Source organism: Bos indicus x Bos taurus, chromosome 18 (genome assembly GCF_003369695.1).
Source record: "Bos indicus x Bos taurus breed Angus x Brahman F1 hybrid chromosome 18, Bos_hybrid_MaternalHap_v2.0, whole genome shotgun sequence".
Lineage (NCBI taxonomy): Eukaryota > Metazoa > Chordata > Mammalia > Artiodactyla > Bovidae > Bos > Bos indicus x Bos taurus.
The window spans coordinates 10,861,076-10,880,493 of NC_040093.1; the positions used below are offsets into that span (position 1 = coordinate 10,861,076).

Genomic DNA, 19,418 nt, shown 5'->3' on the forward strand with positions numbered 1-19,418 from the left:
TCTGATGCTTGTATCTTTCCACAACAGAGCACTCTCCAGCATGGACTGTTGAGCACTTAATTTGGGGTTAGTATAATTCCCATTGAGGTGGAAACTTAGAAATACCCTCGCATTTGAAATCTTCCAATGAAGAAGGGTACATAAATGTGAAATTAATAATTTTCATATAGATTCCTTAGTTAAAATATACTATTATGTATAAATTAAAAGTATTGTAAATATGTCATTGAAACTAACTTTATCTGCTTGGTTTTGCTGTTTTCTGAAATGTGGCTGCTTAGAAATTTAAAATTACATGGTGATTGAGTTAATTTCTATTCAACACTGTTGCTCTGGGAAAAGTCATTTATGTATTCATTAAACATATAATTGCATGGTTTACTTTTTCCCAGCACTATTTTAGAGGTTGGGCATATGTTGATGAGTAACATAGGCCATATAGAGAATATTTATAGTATAGGAAAAGTATAAGGGTGTATGACAGAGCTTTAGAAAGACAGCAGGTTAGGAGAGCTGAGAAGGATAGGAATTTTACTCTTTTGCGTAGTTAAATGCCAGTGTTTGCTTTTCAACGTCTGCATATATTTATACATAATAATAGCTCCACTTATGTTATTGTGCGTGTATCATACTTCAATCCAATCTCTTATGAGAATTTTAATGAAATGTGTTCCTTCATTTTCAATAACTTTTCTTCAGGAAACAAGGCCCTTTGCGGAGTACTACACTATATTTGTTTTAAATAAATATAATTTGGCGAACTATTTCCTCAGCATCTGTTTATCATTTTCAGATTCTGCAATTTTGAGGTCTTTTATTTAATTCACTGTTCCATTTAAGTACCCAGAGATATGTAAGTGAAACGGTAACTTAAAATTTTGCATAATGACTTTTCATCATGGCTGATGGATTCTACATCGTCCAGACATCAGATTCTTCAGCTGAACCCTTTTCATTCAGTGGGTCACTTATATTTTATTTCCAGCTTCCCATGGTGCAGACAAGATATCAAACACCACGTTGATGGGTGCTTTTCCTCTGAAGAGATTTCGTTTTCTCCATGAGCTTTAAAATTAGTGCTTCATCCTTAAAGTCTCATAGGGTTTAAACTCTCTATGTAGTTTAAAATAGGTGTGTTTTTCATTGCTGCTTCTGATAGCCAGGAAGTTAGCTGAGAGTAACCGAGAAGCGGCCTGCTGCTGCTAAGTCGCTTCGGTCGTGTCCGACTCTGTGCGACCCCATAGACGGCAGCCCACCAGGCTCCTCCGTCCTTGGGATTCTCCAGGCAAGAACACTGGAGTGGGTTGCCATTTCCTTCTCCAATGCAGGAAAGTGAAAAGTGAAATTGAAGTCGCTCAGTCGTGTCCGACTATTCGCGACCCCATGGACTGCAGCCTACCAGGCTCCTCCGTCATGGGATTTTCCAGGCAAGAGCACTGGAGTGGGTTGCCATTGCCGTCTCCCGAAAAGCGGCCTAATAGCCGCCGAATCCCACCAAGCAATTTACCAGCCCTGCCCCTAATATTGGAGAAGGAAATGGCAACCCACTCCAGTATTCTTGCCTGGGGAGTCCCAGGGACAAAGGAGCCTGGTGGGCTGCCGTCTATGGGGTCGCACAGAGTCGGACAAGACTGAAGAGACTTAGCAGCAGCCGCAGCAGCCCCTAATATGTTCCCACCAGTTATCAAAAAAGTCAGGGGCAAGTAAAACAAAACAAAACAAAACAAAACAAAAACCCACCTGGAGAATGGTGGACCTTCCCTCCTCAGCACATGCACACACTTCACACCATTCTGTACTAAAGCAAGCTTGGTGGCCATTGGACTCACTACTTATAAATATTCTATGAATACTGAATACATGCATCTAATTGTAACAGACTGAATCATGAGAAGGACATGCACGGTAGAGCATCTTGGTATATAACCTGCAACTGTCAATCAAGGCTGTCAATCAGCGACACTCCCCCCCTCCCCCCCTCCCCCCCAGATTATTCAAATGATCCTGCCTTAAAACCTCGGTGACCCAGGGCCGTTTGCCTCCCTTTGCCTGGCCTACCTCTCTCTTGAGGTGTCCTCTCTTTCTTTGTTTGTGTGGGCTCAGTCGCTCAGTCCTGTCTGACTCTTTGCCGCCCGTTCTTTTTTTCCTTATAGTTAGTAAACTTTCTTGCTAGGGTAAGACCTTAGATTCTTCCTTGCGTCCTTACCAAGAACTGAGGCCCACAGGAGGGAGGGTCTCCAGACCCTCCTTCCACTAACACTTCTAACCAAGATGTGGTTTGGACATGCGTGTCAGATGAACTTCAAGTTAGGAAGTTGTCTTCCATTTTTAAATGATGGTCTCTTCTCCACCAGCTGTGTTATATCTCTGTGGAATTGTTACCCTCATTTAGCACAAGTGTTATTCCTCCTTAAAGGTCTCCACACCCTTTCTGTGACTTGTCTCCATTATAGTGCTTACCTCTTTGGTCATCACAATGTGATATTTTTTTCTTTGGCTTTGATCTACCAAACTCAACTGAGCATCTGGCATCTTCTTCATGTATCTACTAATTTTTTCCTTAATTTTTGTAATGAAATTAACATGCCAACGATTATGCCCTGCTATGAATTTTCAAAATAGACACAGCCAATGTAACCAGCACGCAGATCAAGAAACAGAACACTCATGCTCCCAGAAACCTTGGCATGCCCCTTCCCAGTCATTACCCGATAAGGGTAGCTACTAACTATCTGGAACTAATAACACCATCTACTGTAACATTTTTAGGTTAAATTCTCCTCATTTATTCTATAAACTTTTTTTTTTAAGCTGTATTTGAGTCTTTTCAAATACTACCTTAGATGGAATTCCATTCGGTGTCTTGGTTCCACCATGTGCATCAGCAAATCTCACCCCACATGCAACCCCAGAACTTTGGTTCCCATTATATTGTGTCTGGTTCTGCTTCCCTGGAGGTAACACCTAAGGTCAATAAATTCTAAATGTAACTCTGAAGGTTTCAAAGTATTCTGTACTATCAAAACAAATAGTTTTTTGGACTTCCATGGTGGTTCAGTGGATAGGAATCTGCCTGACTGCCAATGCAGGAGACATAGGTTTGATCCCTGGTTCCGGAAGAATCCACAGGCCTCTGGACAACTAAGCCTGTGTGCCACCTCTATTGAACCTGCGCTCTAGAGCTGGAGAGCTGCATCTGCTGAGCCCATGTGTCCTAGAGTGCACTCCCCACAGCTAGAGAAGCAACTGCAGTGAGAAGCCCTCATTGGGCAACTAGAGAAAGTCCACACACAGCAACAAAGACCCAGCACAGCCAAAATAAATAAATATTAGAAACAGATTGCTGTCTTCCTAAAAAAGCAAGCAAAAACCCAAATGGTTTCTTGGCAAAGGGCAGTATTTTTACTTATTAATCCCCAACAACACCATTGAAAAATATTTAACTTGGCTTTATTTTTGTTGCAAAATATGATAAATCCTCCAAAAGTAGAATTCCAATCATCAGAACTGAAAATTTTACTGAACAGTCTCTTGAAACTGGTTTACTTTTCAATCCATGACACAAAACTTTCTCAACAGTGGCTAAGTTAAATTGTATGCATCAAAAAAAAAAATAAATAAATTGTATGCATCAGGCAACAGGCAGCTTTGCCATAAAAGCAGCAAAGTTGCTTACAACTAAAACAATTTTTTGTTTATATTTTCTTGGCTCATTTAAATTATATCTACTAAGTGAGTAAAGTGAAACAAAGATAAATAGCATATGATAATGTGGATGTAGAATCTAAAAAAAGTGATACAAATGAATTCATTTACAAAAGAGAAACAGACTCACAGACATAGAAAGCAAACTTGCCGTTACCAAAGGGGAAAGGTAGGGGGAGGGATAAATCAGGGTGTTGAGATTAGCATATATACACCACTCTACATAAAATGATAATCAACAAGGACCTATTGTATAGAACATTAACTCTACTATACATACATACATATATAAAAAATATATATATAACTGAATCACTTTGCTGTTAACAGCTTAAACATAGCATTGTAAATCAGCTATCTCCAAAGCAAAACAAAAATTAAATAAAAAATCATATTACACCTTAAAGCTGGAAGGTATTAATTATGTATGCTTTAAAAATACAGATAACATAAACAGTACAGAAAACTTTGGTGGAATATACATTTTTGTCTCAATACACTATCTAAATAAATCTATTTTCTTAAAATGAGACTATTAATCTCAAAATTATTTAAAATCAGCAACACAAAAAATAGTATTAAACATATCTTTCTAAGAGACAAATAGCACAAGTAAAGTAAACATTTTGGCATTAAGTGTTTTCATTTGGTGGGGCATAAGATGTTGCATAGAGAAAACTTTAAATCTATTGTAAGCAGCCCACTATTACCCAGCAATTATTCACTTCTGATTTCTTATTAGTGGTGCCCTGAAAGTAAATATTTTCGTGGATGGACTTTTATATTTTACCTGTTGGTGCAGACTACTTTTTTTTTTTTTTTGGTGTAGACTACTCTTGACATGACAAATAGACTAGGAGGCATTTGTTTCTCCAGCAAATATGGATTAATTTGGGACCATGCAACCATGGCGAGTCATGATAAGTTCTCGAATGGCAGGGAAAGTAGAGTACTTTCTAGAGAGGAAAAAGAAGTTGGTGTGGGGAGCGGGGGGTGGGCTACAGTCAACAAAGACTCTGCTGCTTTCATTGGCTGAGTCTTTACCTTTTTTTCTCATTGGGCTCTGCTATCTTTTTAGGGTGTGAGAGAGTCCCCTTCAGGTCCCCCGACTCTATTTAGTTGAGGTTGCTGTTTATTCTTTGTAACATTTCCCATTTTGATCAAGATCTTTCTTGGCTCTTGATGGATGGATGGATGAGAGGTAGAAACGTCTAGCTATGAAGTAAATATATATCCTAGGGATGTCATGTACAGCCTGGCAACTCTTATCAATAAGATTATACTGTACATTTGAATATTGCTGTGCTGTGCTTAGTCGCTCAGTCGTGTCCAACTCTTTGCAACACTATGAACTGCAGCCCACTAGGCTCCTTTGTCTATGGGATTTTCCAGGCAAGAATACTGGAGTGGGTTGCCATGCCCTTCCTTCTCCAGGGGATCTTTGTGACCTAGGGATTGAAGCCACATCTCCTACATTGCAGGTGGATTCTTCACCTGTTGAGCCATCAGGGAAGCCCACTGGCAGATATCTAGAAACCAAATAATTTAAAAGGAAATATAAATAGATCATTTGACCAAACTAAAGAAAGAACACAGAGATGGTTAGCTACATTCTTTATGTTGACTTTCCAAATACTAAATGTTGAGGAGAACTGAAAATATCATTGTTCTTAACATCTCATTTGTTAATTGGTATACATGGTTCACTTTAGAATCCAGCGACAAAATTGGACCCATTTCTAGATGTTACTTTTAGATTCACAGCTGCCAACCCACAGACTGTGTGCAAAGGTCTCCATTCTTCCACCCCCTCAACAATCCTTCTTATCTCTCACCATTTGATAATGGCTATCCTCAGAGGTGTGAGCTGATAGCTCATTGTGGTTTTGATTGGCATTTTTCTGATGGTTAGTGATGTTGAGTACCTTTTCTTGTTCCTGTTGGCATGTGTATGTCTTCTTTGGAAAGATGTCTATTGAGGCCCTCTGCCCATTTTTTAATTGGGTTATTTGTTTATTTGTAAGAAGCCTTTGACTGTGTGTATCACAATAAACTGTGGAAAATTCTGAAAGAGATGGGAATACCAGACCACCTGACCTGCCTCTTGAGAAACCTATATGCAGGTCAGAAAGCAACAGTTAGAACTGGACATGGAACAACAGACTGGTTCCAAATAGGAAAAGGAGTACGTCAAGGCTGTATATTGTCACCCTGCTTATTTAATTTATATGCAGAGTACATCATGAGAAACGCTGGGCTGGAAGAAGCACAAGCTGGAATCAAGATTGCCGGGAGAAATATCAATAATCTCAGATATGCAGATGACACTACTTTCATGGCAGAATGTGAGGAGGAACTAAAAAGCCTCTTGATAAAAGTGAAAGAGGAGAGTGAAAAAGTTGGCTTAAAGCTCAACATTCAGAAAACTAAGATCATGGCATCTGGTCCCATCACTTCATGGGCAATAGATGGGGAAACAGTGGAAACAGTGTCAGACTTTTTCTGGGCTCCAAAATCACTGCAGATGGTGATTGCAGCCATGAAATTAAAAGACACTTTACTCCTTGGAAGGAAGTTATGACCAACCTAGATAGCATGTTGAAAAGCAGAGACATTACTTTGCCAACAAAGGTCTGTCTAGTCAAGGCTCTGGTTTTTCCAGTGGTCATGTTGGATGTGAGAGTTGGACTGTGAAGAAAGCTGAGTGCTGAAGAATTGATGCTTTTGAACTGTGGTGTTGGAGTAGACTCTTGAGAGTCCCTTGGCCTGCAAGGAGATCCAACCGGTCCATTCTGAAGATCAGCCCTGGGTGTTCTTTGGAAGGACTGATGCTAAAGCTGAAACTCATGCGAAGAGTTGACTCATTGGAAAAGACTCTGATGCTGGGAGGGATTGGGGGCAGGAGGAGAAGGGGACGACAGAGGATGAGATGGCTGGATGGCATGACTGACTCGACGGACGTGAGTCTGAGTGAACTCCGGGAGTTGGTGATGGACAGGGAGGCCTGGCGTGCTGCAATTCATGGGGTCGCAAAGAATCAGACACGACTGAGCCACTGAACTGACTGACTGACTGAAGATGACTTATAAGCAGGTACATACAAGCCAGTCATAATATGCCACATCAACACACAATTCTTATAAAAACAAGTCAGGGAGTCAGGTTTTCTACCAACTAACAACAAATTCACAGATGCTGAAGATAAGTGAGGAATAATTTACATCAGGATGGATGTTCTACTTTTGACTCTTGCATTAGGCATGATCTGTGCTGCCCAAGATGAAGGAGACATACCTGGAAAGGAATATGTGGGCACTTGGAGAGGTAACTGTTTAAATATATGTGGCATTGTCTGCTGTGGACATGCAGGTGTATGTGTGTGTAGTGTTGGGTATAAAATTCAGAGTTTTATCTTGACTTGCCTCTATGGCAAAAATCAAAGCACTAGATTTGTGATTGAGCTCATCATGGCTTCCCTAGTAGCTCAGTTGGTAAGACCCAGGTTTGATTCCTGGGTCAGGAAGATCCCCTGGAGAAGGGATAGGCTACCCACTCCAGTATTCTTGGGCTTTCCTGGTGGCTCAGCTGGTTAAGAATCCTTCTGCAAGGCGGGAGACCTGGCTTTGATCCCTGGGTTGGGAAGATCCCCTGGAGAAGGGAAAAGCTACCCACTCCAGTATTCTGGCCTGGAGAATTCCATGGAGTGTATAGTCCATGGGGTCACAAAGAGTCGGACAGGACTGAGTGACTTTCACTTTCACTTTCATCATAGTAAGTGGTGATGGAGTTTCAACTCTAAGCCACTAACTCACAATCCTTCATCCTATAGGAGCTTCCCTGGTGGCTCAGTGGTAAAGAATCTGCCTGCCAATGCAGGAGACATAGGTTTAATCCCTGGATCAGAAAGATTCCATGGAGAAGGAAATGGCAACCCACTCCAGTATTCTTGCTTGGAAAATCCCATAGACAAAGGAGCCTAGTGGGTTGCCGTTCGTAGTGTTGCAAAGAGTTGGACACGACTGAGCATGCGTGCATGCAAATTCCATTCTACATGTAAGTGTAGAATCTTGCTTAATTTCCTGATCCTTGTTGTATTTTTAGCTTTGCTCCTGAGTAATGCAATGAAACAAAGTCTTTTCTTATTCCATGGTTGGGGTTGAGGAGTTTCCTGCAAAGAAGTGTGCACAGAGCAAAGGGTTTCCTAATATGAGTCAATATAAATGTTCTTTTTAGTGGGCTGGAAACTGGAGTACCATTTACTTGGCTGCCAACAATAAAAACATGGTAAGTGAAAATGGATTACTTAAGAATGGACTTCCGTTATATTATGGTGTCATCCAATGGTGATCTCAGAATCACCTTTTATCGAAGGTGGGTAGTTCATTGCAGAGATCAAAATGCAAAATAGTTTCAAGAGGCAAGAAGAGATAGAAACACACAGCTATGAAGGTCTGGAAACAAGGAAGATAGCTTTTGGGTTGAGATTTTCATTTTTCAGACTGAGAATCAGTGTGTGTGAGGACAAATGTGCAAAGATGCCAAAATGGGAAATCACATAGTCTGTTTTTGTCAACACTGAGTTCTTCCTTATGACTGGCCAGAGAGTATGGAGACAGAAATTGAAGCATGAGTTATGCTGTGACAGGGACATAGGATATTATGAGAATAACCATGGAGAGCTTCATTCATGTGAAGAAAACTCTTGTGGGTTTGAACAGAGGATTGAGACAATGTGGAAATCAAAAGAGAAACCCGGAAGGAGAACAAGGAAAGGCTATTGTTCAGAGCTGGCTCTAGCAAGGGAGTCAGCCACCATCACCAGCATTTAGCAGAGACTCAAAGGCAGGCAGAGTGGGAGAGCTCCTTAAAAGAAAAATAGGGAAGGCTTCAGGTAAGCCATGATGGGAGGCTGTTGGCCTGGGGCACTAAAATGGGTCAGCAGGTGAACTAGAAGGGGAGGGGGGTGAATATCTGGCTTTCTCCAGTTGATACTAAGTGGGAAGTCAAGGAAAAAATGATCAAATTATTAATCAAATCCTGGCAGTTTGGGGCCAATTATTCCAGACTTTATTGTTGGCTTCCTGCACTGGTTACTAGAGATGGTGGTAGAGACATGTAGAGACTGGACCATATCACGAGGAACACGAAGAGGAGATCTCAAATCACCATGACGCTCAAAAATTCCATTGAATTGTGTGGTGTGGCTTGCATAGGTTGACAGCAAATTTGGAAAACTCAGCAGTGGCCACAGGACTGGAAAAGGTCAGTTTTCATTCCAATCCCAAAGAAAGGCAATGCCAAAGAATGCTCAAACTACCACACAATTGCACTCATCTCACATGCTAGTAAAGTAATGCTCAAAATTCCCCAAGCCAGGCCTCAGCAATACATGAACCGTGAACTTAGATGTTCAAGCTGGTTTTAGAAAAGGCAGAGGAACCAGAGATCAAATTGCCAACATCCACTGGATCATGGAAAAAGCAAGAGAGTTCCAGAAAAACATCTATTTCTGCTTTATTGACTATGCCAAAGCCTTTGACTGCATGGATCACAATAAACTGTGGAAAATTCTGAAAGAGATGGGAATACCAGACCACCTGATCTGCCTCTTGAGAAACCTATATGCAGGTCAGGAAGCAACAGTTAGAACTGGACATGGACCAACAGACTGGTTCCAAATAGGAAAAGGAGGACGTCAAGGCTGTATATTGTCACCCTGCTTATTTAACTTCTATGCAGAAACGCTAGGCTGGAAGAAGCACAAGCTGGAATCAAGATTGCTGGGAGAAATACCAATAACCTCAGGTATGCAGATGACACTACCCTTATGGCAGAAAGTGAAGAGGAACTCAAAATCCTCTTGATGAAGGTGAGAGTGGAGAGTGAAAAAGTTGGCTTAAAGCTCAACATTCAGAAAACAAAGATCATGGCATCTGGTCCCATCATTTCATGGGAAATAGATGGGGAAACAGTGGAAACAGTGTCAGACTTTATTTTTGGGGGCTCCAAAATCACTGCAGATGGTGACTGCAGCCATGAAGTGGCTTTCTCCTTGGAAGAAAAGTTATGATCAATTTAGATAACACATTGAAAAGCAGAGACATTACTTTGCCAACAAAGGTCCGTCTAATCTAGACTATGGTTTTTCTGTCGTCATGTATGGATGTGAGAGTTGGACTGTGAAGAAGGCTGAGTGCTGAAGAATTGATGCTTTTGAACTGTGGTGTTGGAGAACACTCTTGAGAGTCCCTTGGACGGCAAGGAGATCCAACCAGTCCATTCTGAAGGAGATCAGCCCTGGGATTTCTTTGGAAGGAATGATGCCAAAGCTGAAACTTCAGTACTTTGGCCACCTCATGCGAAGAGTTGATTCATTGGAAAAGACCCTGATGCTGGGAGGGATTGGGGGCAGGAGGAGAAGGGGACGACAGAGGATGAGATGGCTGGATGGCATCACCGACTCGATGGACATGAGTTTGAGTGAACTCCGGGAGTTGGTGATGGACAGGGAGGCCTGGCGTGCTGCGATTCATGGGGTCGCAAAGAGTTGGACACGACTGAGCGACTGAACTGAACTGAACTATTGCGAAATTGCGTCTGGCTTCTACAGTTTTAATGATGTGGATATAGATGAGCATGTTGATGACCCAGAAGAAAAGGAAAGAAGGGTAAACACACGTAGAGAGTTTTGATTTAAGCCATGCCCAATTAGACTGAATAGGACTGATGGTGATGGCTTGGTAGGCACTCAGGAGAGTGGTGGTACAGATGGAAAGACCCTGGGTAACTCTGTATGTATACAAAGTTGCCTTACAACCTATATCATCCAGAAAATATCTGTCTCCAAAGGATGACATGAAATGTTGTATCAAGTTAAACATGATATTCAAAATGTTGACCAAGGTCAAGTGTATGAATATTAAATCTATTGGATTTTTCATGTGATAATGAGTTAAGAAGGTGTACATATAGAACATGAAAAGCAATGAATTTCCCATGAACCTGACACAAATTTGAAACATATGGAAAAAACCCCAAATTTCATCACTTGTAAACATATCTTATTGATTTTAAATATATTAATTAGGTTTACCTGGTTTGTACTGAAACAAAATAGAGTATATTGGGAAATTATAATGGAGCTTGTTAAAGAAATTAATGACTGACAGTTCAGGAGGAGGACAGGGTGCGAAATGTTCCACTCTTCTGTATTTCAGGCCCCAATACGGAACTTTCAGAGACTGGATTCTTGAGAATTCTTGAGAACCTTAGAGAATTAGGTTTTATGAAGCAGGTGGAATTCAAATACTAACACCCTATTTCTAGTATATTGGGACTTCCTTGGTGGTGCAGTGGTTAAGATTCCATGCTGCCAATGCAGGGGGCGTGGGTTCAATCCCTCGTCAGAGACCAAAAGTTTAAAATAATAATAATAATAATAATAATAACTTATATAGTATGTTACCTAGAACATATTGGGCCTATATGAAATTTGCATGTTAGAGGGCATTTTTTCTTATAAGTATTAGATCCCAGCTTGTTTATCCCCCCAAATGGCCACAAGCCAACAACCATGCACTTGGCTTCAGCTTCCTCAGGTTTGGTAGACTCCATAGACATCCCCTGGAGAAGGAAATGGCAACCCACTTCAGTATCCTTGCCTAGAGAATTCCATAGACAGAGCTGGAGCTTGGCAGGCTACAGTCTATGGGGTCACAAAGAGCTGGATGGGACTGACTAACACACACATGCATAGATATCTACACAGGTTACCGCTTCACAAACTGACCTGGTTGACCAGATGTCCATAGATTCCTTTTTAATATCTGGATCAATATGTTTTAATATTCTAAATTTTCTGTAGAACACTGTATTCAACAGTTCTGGTGCATAAAAAGAATTGTGTGTGCATACAGTACATGTGTGCATGCTAACTCATTTCAGTTGTGTCTGACTCTATGCAACCCCATGGACTGTAGCCCACCAGGCTCCTCTGTCCAATGGGATTCTCCACGCAAGAATCCTGGAATGGGTTATCATGCCCTTCTCCAGGGGATCTTTCCGATCCAGGGACTGAATCTGCATCCCTTATGCCTCCTGCATTGGCGGGTCGGTTCTTTACCACTAGCGCCATCTGGGAAGCCCCATATAGTACATACATAAATGTAAAAATATAAGCACAAGGCCATATGGGCTTCCCTGGTGGCTCAGATGGTAAAGAATTTGCCTGCAATGCAGAAGACCTGGGTTCGATCCCTGGGGCAGGAAGATTCCTTGGGGCAGGAAGATCCTCTGGAGAAGGAAATGGCAACCCACTCCAGTATTCTTGCCTGGAGAATTCCTTGGACAGAGGAGCCTGACCGGCTATAGTCCATGGGGTTACAAAGAGTCAGACATGACTGAGTGACTAACACTTTTCACTTTTCAGTGAGACTGTTCCACTTTCCTCAGTTCAGTTCAGTCGCTCAGTCGTGTCCAACTCTTCGAAACCCCATGAATCGCAGCACGCCAGGCCTCCCTGTCCATCACCAACTCCCGGAGTTCACTCAAACTCATGTCCATCGAGTCGGTGATGCCATCCAGCCATCTCATCCTCTGTCGTCCCCTTCTCCTCCTGCCCCCAATCCCTCCCAGCATCAGAGTCTTTTCCAGTGAGGCAACTCTTCGCATGAGGTGGCCAAAGTATTGGAGTTTCAGCTTTAGCATCATTCCTTCCAAAGAAATCCCAGGGCTGATCTCCTTCAGAATGGACTGGTTGGATCTCCTTGCAGGCCAAGGGACTCTCAAGAGTGTTCTCCAACACCACAGTTCAAAAGCATCAATTCTTCGGCGCTCAGCCTTCTTCACAGTCCAACTCTCACATCCATACATGACCACAGGAAAAACCATAGCCTGGACTAGACGGACCTTTGTTGGCAGAGTAATGTCTCTACTTTAGAATATGCTATCTAGGTTGGTCATAACTTTCCTTCAAGGTAAGCACAAATACTATCAGGATTTAAAACGTTAAATGGATAGCAACACAGAAGCTGCAAATACTAGAAAATAATATGAAAGTATGATTAACTCTGTCAATAAATTTGGAAGTTTGGGAGATATGGACGAATACCTAGGAGTTAACTTACCAAAAGAAAGACATTTGTGTCATAGAAGGTCATACGTAGACAATGCTCCTCATGATCAAATTGAAGAGTGGGTAAAAATCATTCCATAAGAAATTCTAAAGAATGCTTGATGGTGAAGTATGGCAAACACTTCAGAAACAAATAATATATACAAACAACTGCTGAGGATAAAAAAATGGAGAACCTTCCATTAATCACATTATGAGATTAGCATGACCCTGGTAGCAAAACATAACTTATAATGAAAAGGACAATAATATGAGATTATTTCAGAAACCAAATTAAAAGCAATCCATCAAAATGATTGTAAAAATTGAGTCCACAATATGCAAAAAGAATCAAGCACTTTGCCATAGAATTATCCCTAACTGGAAGGTAATTTTAACATTTGAAACTTCATCTGTATGATTGCTCACAAGGAACAAAAATATATTGTCACTTCAGTGTATGTAAAAAAATCATGTGACAAAATTCAGTATGTACTTAGGATAAAAATGTTTAGTTATGTAGCACTAGGAAGGAATGATCTTGTACCCAGACAAAAATATTTACAATGGCAGTTGTTGCTCAGTTGTTAAGTCATGTCACACTCTCTGTGACCCCATGGACTGCAGCACAGCAGGCTCCTCTGTCCTTCACTATCTCCTGGAGTTTGCTCAAATTCATGTCCATTGAGTTGGTGATGCTATCTAACAGCAGCAGTAGTATTACATTAAAGGCTGTGTACTGAAAGCTTTTCCTTTGAGATCGGCTGTGAGTAAAAATATCTGCTTCATCACTTCTATTTTTCATGTTTCCAGGTTCCCTGAACTTTTTTTTTTTTTTTTGCCCAGCAGCATGGCTTTTGAGATCTTAGTTCTCTGACCAAGGATCAAACCCATGTCCCCAGCCATGGAAGCACAGAGTCCTAACCACTGGACCACGAGGGAAATCCCTCCCTGGGCTTTTTGGTAAAGAAAGAAGCAAAAAATTAGAAAGAATTATTTACCACTATCTTTTATCATTAAAATATTCTGTAAATTTTAAGAAGGGAACTGATATAATCATTGGTTAAATGATTAGAATTTTTAAGAACAATTTTCAAGAGTCCTGAAGAGTCAGAACAAAAATCATTTGGATTTCTATATGCCAGCATGAAAATTTTTAAATGCAATTTAAAAAATAGCATCGTTCACAAACCATGAAAATTTGTTGAACCTAGGAATTAGTACATAATAAGAAATGTATTGGAGAAGGAAATGGTAACCCACTTCAGTATTCTTGCCTGGGAAATTCCATGGACAGAGGAGTCTGGCAGGCTATTGCCCATGAGGTCGTAAAAGAATTGGACATGACTTAGCGACTAAATAACAAGAAATGTACAAAACCTCTAAGAAGAAACGATGTTATCAATTAATGTAAATGTGACTCAAGTACTCTAAAAATAAAATTAGCATATTATAATTTGAAATAAAGGGTATTATAAAAATAGAGTGATGCGGGGGAAAACAAAAGCAGGTATAACAGAAGATTGTAAAAATGAGAAATTAAATGAACCTGAGAGGCATGACATGATATCAAATATAGATAAATATCAACTAAGGTGTAGAGTATAAAGGTGAAAAGTGAAAGTAAAGCATAAAATAAGGAGCAGTATTAGCCAATACATGGAATGGTTTGGAAATTTCAAATGTCAAAATACAATGTAGGAAGTGTGATAGATATAGTTTTAAAGTAAAATATATTGTGAATAATAAAATAATACAGGGCAGGTATAGGAAATACTAAAGAAAAAGAATGAAGAAATGAAAAGTAATATCTATGGAGGAAAGGAGAGATAGTGACAATATCATGAGAAAAAAGATAAAATACAATCATATCAAACAGAAAATTGATGGAGGATTAAATTTGAAATTTAAAAGAAAGGCAGTCTCTGTAAGGAAGCTTAGGATGGGGAATGGGAATCTTGAAAAGATTTTCGTGCCTCTCTCTTGTCAAAACTGAGTATCTCAGATCCTTATTAAAAGCAGCCAGCCTCTGCAAAAAACAAGAGGCTTCTTGGAAAGGCTGGGTCTGACCTGCAAAGCCTCTCAGGGGTTCCCCTTGTCACCTGCTGTCTCCAGCATCTTGTTGGGGTCATCCTGATGTGCCCAGAGGGGCAGCAAATTGCTCTCCCAGATGCAAAATGATTCTCATGGTAAACTTAATAGGATTATTGATGAGGAGACAAAGTCATCATCTGAGGATGTAATTTTCCCCCCAGTTGAACTGCATTAAAAAGTAAACTTTAGAAAATTAGAAATCAAAGTTAGTTGCCACTCCACTGATAGAAACTCCCCGAGGACTTGATAAAACCTGACCTCAGAGCAGCTCTTCAGAGCAGAAGTTCACTTTTCCAATTCCCTTGTTGTGCTTCCTCTTTTAAGGCTTTCTCCCCGCCAAGAGCTGCTAGCTCTTGTGAAGTGTAATTGGCACTGTGTAAGTTTAACTCTGTAAAGTCTGCGATCCACGGGGTCGAGAAGAGTCGGACACAACTTGGCGACTAAATCCCAACAACAAAAATTTAAGGTCTACAGTGTGTTGTTTTGATGCAAGTGTTCATTGCAAAATGATTCCCATAATAAAGTTAGCTAGCATCTCAATACCTCACAGAATTAGCATACTGTTAATAATGAGAACATTGGAGACCCACTCTCTTAGCCACTTTCACATATACAGTACAGTATTGTTAACTATAGTAAACTCCAATACTTTGGCCACCTGATGTGAAGAGCCGACTCATTGGAAAAGACCCTGATGCTGTGAAAGACTGAGTCCAGAAGAAGGGGGCGATAGAGATGAGCTAGTTGGATGGCATCATCGACTCAATGGACCTGAGTTTGAACAAACTCCAGGAGATAGTGAAGGACAGGGAAGCCTGGTGTGCTGCAGTCCCTGAGGTTGCAAAGAGTGGGACATGACTTAGCAACTGAACAACATGTACTATAGTAACCATGCTGCCCTTTAAGCTCCCCAGAATCTATTCATCTAAGAAATGGAAGCTCATACTCTTCAACTCAGATATCCCCATTTCCCCCACACCCCAGCCCCAAACAACCACCAGTCTGATCTCTGCTTTTATGAGTTTGGCATATTTAAATTCCACATATAAGTGAGATCATACAGTATTTGTTTTTCTCTGCCTAGTTTGTTTCACATAGTATAATGCCCTCAAGGTCCATCCACACTGTGGCAAGATTTTCTTCATTTAAAAAAAAATTTTTTTTATTGAAGTATAGTTGATTTACACTGTTGCATTAATTTCTGGTGTATAGCTAAGCGATTCAGTTATATACATACATACTTTCTTTTTTATATTGTTTTCCATTACGGTTTATCCCAGGATATTGAACCCAGTTCCCTGTGCTCTACAAAAAACCTCGTTTACCCATGATATATGTGATAATTTGCATCTACAAACCCCAACTGTCAGTTCATCCCTCCCCTTCTTCAGTTTTTAATAACTGATAATATTTCAATATAGAGACAGGAAAAATATATATATACGTATACCACATTTTATCCACACATTCATCCACTGATTAACACAGAGCTTGTTTTGATATCTTGTTGTTCAGTTGCTAAGTCATGTCCGACTCTTTTCGACCCAATGGACTGCAGCACACCAGGCTTCCCTGTCCTTCACTATCTCCCAGAGTTTGCTCAAACTCATGTCCATTAAATCAGGGATGCCATCCAATCATCTCATCCTCTATTGTTCCCTTCTCTTCCTGCCTTCGATCTTTTCCAGCATCAGGGTCTTTTCCAGTGAATTGACTCTTTGCACCAGGTGGCCAAAATATTGGAGCTTCAGCTTCAGTATCAGTCCTTCCAAAGAATATTCAGGATTGATTTCCTTTAGGATGGACTGGTTTGATCTCCTTGCTTTTCAAGAGTCTCTTGGGTATATGAATAATGCTACAAAAATGGGGTACATACATCTCTTAAAGATGGTAATTTCATTGCCCTCAAAATAAACCCCAAAGTGGGGTTAGTGTATTCTGTGGTGCGTGTTTGCTCAGTCTGACTCTTTGAGACCCTATGGACTGTAGCCCTCCAGGCTCCTCTGCCCATGGAATTTCCCAGGCAAAATTACTGCAGTGGGTTGCCATTTCCTACTCCAGGGAATCTTTCTGACCGAGGGATTGAGCCCACATCTCTAGGGATTGAGCCCACATCTCTCGCATCTCCTGCATTGGCAGGTGGATTCTTTTCTACTAGTGCTGCCCTGGGAAGCCCTCTGTCTTATACATAGTAGTGTGCATATGTTAATCTTATTCTCCTAATTTATCCACTCTCTCCCTCCCCTTTGGTAATCATAAGTTTTATTTCTATGTTAAAGTTCAATTTTAAAAGCTCATAGAGAACATGAAATTTCTTCAAAGGAAAAGAATCACTCATTTCATTTGCACCAGGGAAAATTGGAAGTCGGGGGAAAGTGAACTATTATGGGTTAAGCCCATAATCCTATGCCTGGGCAAAGCAGAATACATCAAACATTCTGAACAAAGATTCAAAGTCTATGTCACTTTCATCATAACCCTGAGGACTTAAAGCAAACAAGGAATTGACTGAACAAAGGCTTCAAAACCACACAAGCTGAAGATGAAGAAAAATGCTGCAGAACAAAGAAATGTGCAAACTCCATCTATTTAAAGCAAATGTTGCAGCAGAGTAGATAGGAAAGTGTCAGGCTGTGTTTAATAAAGAATTATTGAAAAGGGAGGGACACATTTCATTGACGTTATCATCACATAGCGTATTGAAAACTGCAAATACATGAGCACAGCATTCGCGGGATTATTTTCGTGGATAGATTCCCACAGACACTGAAAGACACATCCTGCAGGGCGCTGTGCGTTAGGGTGACAGCCCCAGCACTCCCGATTCATTTATCCTGCTCAAATTATTGCTTTCCTTTTAAGAAAGATTTATTTTAGTGAAATATTGTTAACTTACAATGTTGTGTTAGCTGCTTGAATAATTTATAGCTCTATCACGTGGATTTACATTTTTTAGAGAGCATTGCATATAATCTCCCCAGTAATTATATTTTGCCTGTGTTAATCACCCATGCATGCCCCACTCTTTTGAGAGCTTAGAACATGTCTAATGCCTAAACATGCTATATCTATTTGTTAAATAGACAAATGACTTTCCCTAGAGCAGTGCACATTAATAGAAATATAAGGTGGGTCCCAAATGTAATTTTAAACCTTCTAGTAGCTGCAGTTTAAAAAAAAGTAAAACAAAGCAGATTATTTAATGATATGACTATACTACATTTTGCTTAACCCAATTATTATAATAGAAACAAGTAATCCATATGAAATAGGAAAATTATTAACGGGATGTTTATGTCCTCTTCTTCCTTGTGAGATTCAAATCTGTGTGTATTTTTAATTTACATTTCATCTCATTTTAGCCGACTAGCCCCATTTTAAGGGTTCAAGAGCCATGTGGCATTTTCTTCTTTATATAAATTATTCCAGAGACCCCCTACATTGCCTGCGGGTATCAGGTCATCTCTTCACTGTTCTTCGAGAAAAGGTCATTCTCATCTTTGAAATGGAAGAAATACATTTGGAAACAATTTTATTATTTTTCATCAGCACAAAAGGGCAGATCACTGGATAGCAGGAAGAAATTATTCCATTCATTCTCTTCAGTCTCCAATTTTTCTCATGTCTATAAAACAGATAAAGGGTAATAAAATTGTCTGAGAAATAAAAGAAGACAAAGCAGCTGACTAGGAGAAGAATGATGTGGGTGGCTTGGATTTCAGGAGAGGGCCGGGGAGAGAGGGTGGGGCTGTGAATATGCAGGGCTCTCCGGCGGTGTTTGTAGAGAAGGGTCACCATGTAGAGACTGGACCACGCCATGAGGCTCACAAAGAGGAGATCTCGAATCAAGATGACACTCAAAAATGCCATTGAATAGTAGTGGTGTTCCAACTGGTTAGTTTGGCAATATAGTGTGGAATACCCAGAACCAACAATTGTGAAGTTGAGATTGGCTACTACTGTTTTGATGATGTGGATATAGATAAGCATGTTGATGACCCAGAAGAAAAGGAAAGAGGGGTAAATACACGTAGAGAGTTTCAATTTAAGCCACGCCCATTTAGAATGAACAGGACTGATGGTGATGGCTTGGTAGGCACTCAGGAGAGCGGTGGTACAGATGGAAAGACCCCGTGTAACTCTGTGTGTGAACAAAGTCGCTTTACAACCAACGTCGTCTAGAAAGTGTCGTACTCCAAAGGATGACATGACATCTGGTATCAACTTGAACATGATGGTCAAGACATTGACCAAAGTCAGGTGTATGAATATGACATCAATGGGCTTTTTCAGGTGAGACCGAGTTATGAAAGTGCACATTTTTAACTTGAAGAGGACCGAGTTCCCCATGAGCCCAATACAGATCTGAGATATGAAGAAAAATTCCAAAATTGCATCACTCGCAAGCATTATCTTAATCCCGTTTTATGGCTGTCATTAGGTCAACCAGACTTCAAACAAAGCAAAATAGATTATATTCTGAAATTATAAATTATAGGGTCTGTTC

At 40.4% G+C, this 19,418-nt stretch overlaps 2 protein-coding genes across 2 annotated transcripts; both read right to left on the reverse strand.

Annotated features, from left to right (window-relative positions):
- Nucleotides 1-8,772: 8,772 nt before the first annotated feature.
- LOC113875292 (vomeronasal type-1 receptor 2-like) lies at nucleotides 8,773-10,763 on the reverse strand. Its single transcript, XM_027513627.1, is given in 2 exon segments — nucleotides 8,773-8,939; nucleotides 10,259-10,763. Coding segments are annotated over 2 exon segments (672 nt in total).
- A 7,607-nt stretch (nucleotides 10,764-18,370) lies between these two features.
- On the reverse strand, nucleotides 18,371-19,321 carry LOC113876389 (vomeronasal type-1 receptor 4-like). The gene has a single exon (XM_027515539.1). It carries the CDS (start codon nucleotides 19,319-19,321, stop codon nucleotides 18,371-18,373), a length of 951 nt encoding a protein of 316 aa, XP_027371340.1.
- Between the last annotated feature and the right edge of the window lie 97 nt (nucleotides 19,322-19,418).